The 7,652-nt window shown below is 40.3% G+C and overlaps 1 protein-coding gene across 1 annotated transcript in view; it reads right to left on the minus strand.

Annotated features, from left to right (window-relative positions):
* The window catches only part of LOC101849054, a gene marked incomplete in the record, with an annotated part of 63,754 nt that overhangs the window by 19,576 nt on the left and 36,526 nt on the right, over positions 1-7,652 (minus strand). The window contains 6 exon segments of the mRNA XM_013083255.2: positions 54-213; positions 997-1,241; positions 2,303-2,482; positions 3,487-3,646; positions 4,744-4,991; positions 6,468-6,647. Of these exon segments, the coding sequence (XP_012938709.1) occupies positions 54-213; positions 997-1,241; positions 2,303-2,482; positions 3,487-3,646; positions 4,744-4,991; positions 6,468-6,647 (1,173 nt within the window).

Genomic DNA, 7,652 nt, shown 5'->3' on the forward strand with positions numbered 1-7,652 from the left:
CCCACCAAACCTCGGAATATAAAATAACGTCATTATGAAGATGAAAAACTTACTGATCAGCATATTATCCGACTGTCCGTCTGTCATGACGATGACAATCTTTTGAGCGTTGTCCCGCCCACCGTGAGCAGTGTCAAACATTCCGTTTTTCACCATGTTTAGAGCCAGGTCCGTTCTCGTTGTTGATCTGATGTACCTGGCAGCTTTGATGGCCTGAAAAGAATTGTGAAAAAATAGCAAAAACATGGTTACACCAGCGTGGAATGACCAATAGTTACATGCTAAGGACGAGACAAACGCAGTTCCAGAGACACTTGAATCAACATAAAGGTTTTGAGCGTTTTGCTCTCACAGAAGGCAAAGAGGCAGAGACCTTAAAAAGATGGATGATGGGGAAATATTAGGATAGTATTATACTTTTTTTTCGGCCATCCGAGCAGAGAAATAAATGGGTGCCAGATCACGATCACTAATGTCTGTTTCAATCTGGCATTTGAGAAAGATGAATTGTTTGGAAATTGTTTCTCATGCATTGAGTGCAATACTGACACCACGAAACGTCTGCTGTTTGAACAATCGTGTGTGTTAGTGTGTGTTTCTGTCAACAAGTGCTGGTTTGTCCTGAGATCATATTATTTATAATGTGCTGTTTAGGTGAACTAAACTGTTCTGAAAGTTATGCACATCTTTGCTTTAGAAATACTCCTCTATTTACAACCACCCCCCCCCCCTTTGTGTGAGCTCTGGCTTCACGTACATCGTTGGTTAATCTTTAGTCTCCCTATAGGTTCTCAACGTAAAGGTTAATCAAAATATTTCCTGATTTCTACCGAAGCCCCCCCCCCCCCCATCTACTATTATTCCTGCCAAATCCCGACTCCAGGTAATAACTACTATAGTGGTGATGTGTATCAAGGTATCGAAGCAACTAAATAAAACGGATGTCGTACTGACAATTAAAGAACAAAACAAACAGGCCGTGAATTGAGCTCCAACCTTTGACAAACTGTTATGATCAGAGTATTCCTTTAGATCAAAAAGTTTCTCTGCTATGTCCGAGAAAATGACACCTCCAAAACGGACATCGTCAGGTCCCAGGTCAAAGTTCTTAGTCAGGTTAGCGGCAAAGTCCAGTTGTCGGTCGTAGTTCCCGGAATCTCCCATGTTGATACTTCCAGAGGAGTCCATGACCAGGATGATATCAGCCAGAGGAGTACACACACGGGGCGGTGGCGTCGGCGCTGCAAGGAGAATGAAAAGATGAGGAAAGTGTCTCTAGAACAAGAAAGAAACCCAACAAAAGCCGTGGAAAAAATGCCCTTATGTACGAAAATGTTAGCTAATAAAAAGGAGGCAAAAGTGAGCTCTTGCTATAAAAAGGTTGACTAGCACTGCTGAGTATGGATATGCGCTGTAAAAATGTAAATTATTACTAGTATTGTTTTCTTTGCATACAATGATGTTGGCTGTAAACCGGCATCTTACCTAAGTCACGTCAAATCTAAGATCGATAGCAGCTTAAAACTGGCAACGTTTAGATGGACACTTGTCTTAACCTTGTTAATAATGAGGAGGTTTTGGTAACATCTCTTAGGTTCAGACCTAGAATATCCACATTTTGGGTATGTTACTAATTTTTCTATGATTGCATAAATCTGTCATTCTGGAATTCCCACAGAGTAGTACGGTACAAAAGCCTTTGGTTAACCACCCCCCCCCCACAAACCCCCCCCCATAAAAACAAACAACCTAACAACAACAAAACTACTGAATGAGTTCAAACGATTTACACTGTAGATGGAGGATACTAGACTAGGCTACATATTCTACCATACAGGAGTCAATGACTGAAACATTAATGATAAACAAAAAGTGCTCATTGGTTTGACATAATGTTATGTTTTTGCACAATCCAGCCCCCTATGGTTATCCCGCGACACATGAACAGATACAAGAACATAAACAGACATTTACACGCACACACACACACACACACACACACACACACACACACACACACACACACACACACACACACACACACGCGCGCGCGCGTGCGCGCGCAAGCACACACACACACACATGAATATACATACACCAACTCAAATGCATGTACACACTCGTACATACTAAAGTTTGAAGAATCCTGAACAACACATCTGCTATTGAGTTTCAATGATAATTTTCTACACACCTTGTCTCAATCGCCACACTTCGGTAAACAACAAATGCATTAAAAAGTATTTTTAAAATCCTCATACCTGTCTCCAAATCACTACAAACTCTGTTATAATCTACTCACCCTCACACGTTCTGTTGGTCACAACATGTTCTATTTTGTCAAGAGCGTGGAAATCAGAAACTTGGACCACGTTTTCAGACCCAGAAGCGATGTTCTCAAGATCATGTGTGTTTGCGTGGGCAATTCCAATAGCAATGATGGTCACTCCTTTCTTTTTAAGTTTTTCAGCTGCTGCCTTTGCTGAAAAATATCAGAATGAACGATGATCCACTTGTTAAATGTCTTTGCTCAAGTGAATTTTTGCTTTTGGTCCTTCATAATATCATGTGATTTTGTTTTTCTCAGGGTTATTGTAAATCTTCTACTTTGTACTGTTCCCACCCAAAAACACCATAAAATTGACAGATGATAAAATGAGCATAAAAAGACTTTGCAATTTTTAACCAGTGCTTCGGGCCCAACTTAAGCATAAGGCAACTTGTTTGTTTGTTTTTGTAAAGTGTTTTACGGCGCTCGCAACTGCATAAGGTCATATGAGCGCGCGGGACACACCTACTATTTTCAGTTGGTAGGAAATTTTGAATTTTGCCCGGGTGGCGGCCGAAGCCTACTCTTATCGATTTTAGACCACCAAGGGATCTTTAACGTGAGCAAATGGCACACGGGCCCTCCGAGATTTTTCGCCCTTGTCCGAGAAGGCTAGGTGTAGATCTTTCCTACCAGAAGATCAGGTGTGTGACAGAAAGACAGCAGTAAGGTGGAACCAAGGAGTAGCATTAGAAAGGCTGCAGAAAGAGTCAGGAGCCCAGAGGAGAGGGCAAAGGAGGTGAGGGGGTGGGGGTGGGGGCAGAAAGTGGAAATGAAAGCAGACAACAGAACATTGCTAGAGAGCAGGAAAGGAGGTAAAAGAGACAATTTTAGAGAAAAAAAATTTTCTGTCGCTACCCGGATTCGAACCCGGGACCTTTGAATGAGAGGCCAAAAATGAGGCAACTTTTGTTCTTTTATTTATGTTCCTGAGTTCTCTTAATCTTGTGTATATTTTCAAAGGCCTGAATTTTACTTTCAATTGCTTTTTAGATCAAAACGCAGGCAAGGTATAGCCTCTGTAGATGATATGGACATGGGGAAGTCGGTTATATCAATTCCGATTTGAGTGGTCTTTAGTTTTGAACATATTTCACTTTTACAAGAGATCTATTAGTACTCTGGTATATATACAAATAAACAATGTAAAAACTTACTCTTCTGCATATCATCTGACTGTCCATCTGTCATGACAATAACAATCTTCTGAGCGTTGTCCCGGCCGCCGTTGACAGTATCAAACATTCCATTATCCACTAAGTTCAGTGCCAGGTCCGTTTTTGTTGTAGACTGGATATATCTGGCTCCTGTGATTGCCTATAAAATGGCCAGTGTCAAACAGAAAATAAATAATGGGGAAACACTCAAGATCACTCCAAAATGCTACAAATTAGTAATGGAATAACTGTCGAAAGATGATCACGAACGGAATAATTGTATAAAAAGGGCTATAAAAATTCCAATCAGTAGCTACCATGTCAGTGTACAAGACAGAATTGAGCTACATGCTCATCACAGGGAAGAACCGTCAAAACGTGGTAATCGTCAATAGACAAAGATGCACTCTCAATTCCCTTTTCTGACATGAAAATCTTTATAAATGTATGTCACTTCTGCTAAAGATGAATACTATCCTTCTGAGCTTGCGCAAGGACAATTCAGCGAAACACGAAACTAAAACGATACAAAAAACAAAACAAAAGAGGGAGACAAAGTGATACAGGGAGAAGGACAGAGAGTGAGACAACCATAATTATACAGAGAAAGGGAGACAGGCAGACATACAGAGACAGACAGAGCAGCAGACAAAAAGAGAGACAGAGACAGAGACAAAGAGATAGATAGCTAAATAGCTGGATAGATAGATAGATGGATAGATAGATGAATAGATAGATATATCGATAAATAGATCGATAGATTTATAGATAGATAGATAGATAGATAGACAGATAGATATATAGATAGATAGAGAGAGAGAAAGAGAAAGAAAGAAAGAGAGAGAGACAGAGAGAAAGATAGACAGAGAGAGAGAGAGAGAGAGAGAGAGAGAGAGAGAGAGAGAGAGAGAGAGAGAGAGAGAGAGTGAGAGAGAGAGAGAGAGAGAGAGAGGCAGAGAAAGTGCTAGCCGTTTTCCTGATTTCTGTTAATGAAAGATTATTTGGCATGGGTTAAAGTTAAGAGGCTTCATTTTACTAAATACCTTTAGTCGATAAAATTCCAGATTTTTCCTACTTTCAGCCAATACATTTCTGAGTTTGAGAGTATCTTTGCAAAAACAGATTGGAATCGTAAAATCAAAATGCCTAATAATGAAAAGCGAAAGGCGCAGATCTGAAAACTGAAACTAATAACTTTGCAACAAGAGAAATAAAAGAGGACACAACAAAGCATCAAATTATAAACAATAACCGAACCTTTGACAGGTTCTTATGATCAGAATAATCCTTCAAATCAAAGAGTTTCTCTGTTGTGTCCGAGAAAATGACGCCACCAAAACGGACATCATCAGGCCCCAGGTCAAAGTTCTTTGTCAGGGTAGCGGCAAAATCCAGTTGTCGGTCGTAGTTCCCGGAATCTCCGCTGTTGATACTTCCAGAGGAGTCCATGACCAGGATGATGTCGGCTAGAGGAGTACACGCTCGTTCTCGTGAGGTTGGCACAGCTAAAAGAATTTAAAAATTGAATCATGAGAACATTTTAATGACATATTTCTAAACTATGGCATTTTAGATAAATAGTAAAAGATTAAACAGCAGTTTACAGTAGCCAGGGTTAACAGAGTCCATTATGAAGACAATACCAAGAGGTGGTAAACTCTGTCATTCCGCAGTTCCAGAAGGTGGCGGTGAGACAAAGTATGCAGAACCATCGCTCTAACGACCAAGAGGAAGACAACGATAGTTGCGACCATCCACTCACTTGTTGGTGATATCGTGGAGTCTGTTTTACGATGGTCAGGCTCTCCGCTATGGAACACAGAAGACATGAGCTCGATTCTCATGTTTTAAGTTGTTTACTTTTATCGAGTATCTCCATCTGTCCCTTGGAACACTGCATCCCTCCCACTCTGGGGTTGCCTCCTGAATGATCAAGATTGCGTCGATGCGGGCGTAAAACATTTAGATTTAGAATAACAATCACAGTTTAGTTTCACTCCATGGCATATAGGCTTCACATCACGCTTTTTGTGTTATTTGATATTTTTTATGTGTAGTAAATAGGCTAATCTTCGGACACACAATGTGGAAAGAAGCATTAGAGAATATTGTAACAACAGGAAAGTTTGAAGGAAAGAGAGGCAGAGGCAGACAGAGGGAAAAGATACTGGACAAGATGACAACATGGTTGGGAGCAGCAAGAACAACAGACACCATTGCTGCAGCGAAGGACAGGGTGAAGTGGAGGTCCATGATCGCCCACGCCAGTCGGCAAGGCACCGGATGATGATGAAATAGGCTAAAACAGCACCTGGATATGGATGGCTGGTGTCTCTATGAATAAATCATTGATGGTCAGGTCATGTGTAGTAAAAAGACCTGTTTTCAAAGCAAAGCTTTAACAGTAAGTAATGATCAAGGTCCAAAACTCTTACAGACAGAGGAGACTTAATATAAAGAAGACTTTATAAATCTTCCTCCCGAAAGGGCTTTGCTATCGAGACAATAAGAGCATTTTCCCAATGAATTAAAGGTAAATGAGTCGACTTGGGAGAAAACGTATATCTAAAGTACCAAGACAATCTAACAACAACGAAGGTAACAGGGGCAAAAACAAGAGCAACATCAACGACGACGACGACAATGATGACAACTAAAACGACAGCAACTACAAAAACGATCACAAAGGGAAACACCAACAACGTCAGAAATTATAAATTACAATAACAACCACAACTACAACAACAGCGAAAACAATAACAACAACGGTGACAACAAGAACAGCTACAATAACGATAACAAAGTGAAACAAGAACAACAACAACAACATAAATCATAAATACAATAACAACGGTGACGACAACAGCGGCTACAATAACATCAATAAAGTAAAACAACAACAACAACAACAACAACAATAACGACAACAATAACAAAATAGCACCAACAAAATCAGAGTCGTTTGATTATGAAGAGCTCACCTGCACATGTCTTAATCGCCAGATCTTCCCCAATTTCATGCAGCGAGTCAAAGCCAGCCACTTGGAACACGTCTTCAGGAGTCGAAGCGATGTCTTTCAGCTCTTGGGGGTTCGCGTTGGCGATTCCGATGGAGATAATCATTATCCCGGACTTCCTGAGCTTTTCTGCAGCTGCTTTGGCTGGAAATAAATGTGAGGCAGCGTGGTGAAATCAGGCGCTCGTCAATATAATCACAGTAAAGAAACTGGCATTTTCACGCAGGTTTGCGAATTTTTAATCGAATTTTTCTTTTGGCTCAACACCTGTCATGCACATTAAAGAGCACATTTCTGTTGGGATTTTTAAAAACCGAAAACCGTTGATTAAAGGCACACAAAGTAAAGTTTCAAGCTAAGGAATTATAAATCATCTTTGACGGTCATTTTCTCGCTAATTTTACCTCTGCAACCAGGTGATCCCCCATCTCCTTCAATAGCAAATATCTCGACTTCTATTCAAGATAAACGGATATTTTTTCTTCAAAAGCAAGACAAATGAACAAGATTTAAGATGATACCAATAACTCTACATGCTCAAAAATTGACGAGAGCCTAATTCCACCTTGTTGTGATACAAATGCAGTCGAAGCCACAGTAGTGGCCACCTGTATAAGACAATCCCCTCTACAAATGGCTTTTCCCCATTTCCTCCCTTCTGTATTTCTAATATTACACCACTGTATAAAACGCCATCTGTCTGAGACGGACACTTTCGCCTCCACAATAGATGGTCGTCTTAAACAGTTTCGACTGCATGCAAAAGAGAGGTGGAAGTGTGTCAAGTATCTACTTTTACGTTTAATTTATAGAATAGCGCCCAAATAATAATATATCTATAGGCAAAAATAGAGTTGCAGTTCCAAAGTATACAAAAAGGTGTACCAAATATTTACTTTTAATTTCCGTTTAGTTTTTTTAATGAGTTTTAATAAGGACGTACAAGTCCCGAAATTTAGAGGTGTTACTAGAGAGTAACAAACACAAAAAAGGAGAGCTAGAGAACAGGACGATAGATGTTTGATAGGAACGAAGGAGTAAACCACACTAGAGCACCCGCCTTCCACCTACAATTTTAGTTTACCTTACTGAATAGCGTTCAAATATAGGATCACAATCCTCCTCCTCCTCCTCCTCCTCCTCCTCCTC

The sequence above is a fragment of the Aplysia californica genome, unplaced genomic scaffold, assembly GCF_000002075.1.
Source record: "Aplysia californica isolate F4 #8 unplaced genomic scaffold, AplCal3.0 scaffold00221, whole genome shotgun sequence".
NCBI lineage: Eukaryota > Metazoa > Mollusca > Gastropoda > Aplysiida > Aplysiidae > Aplysia > Aplysia californica.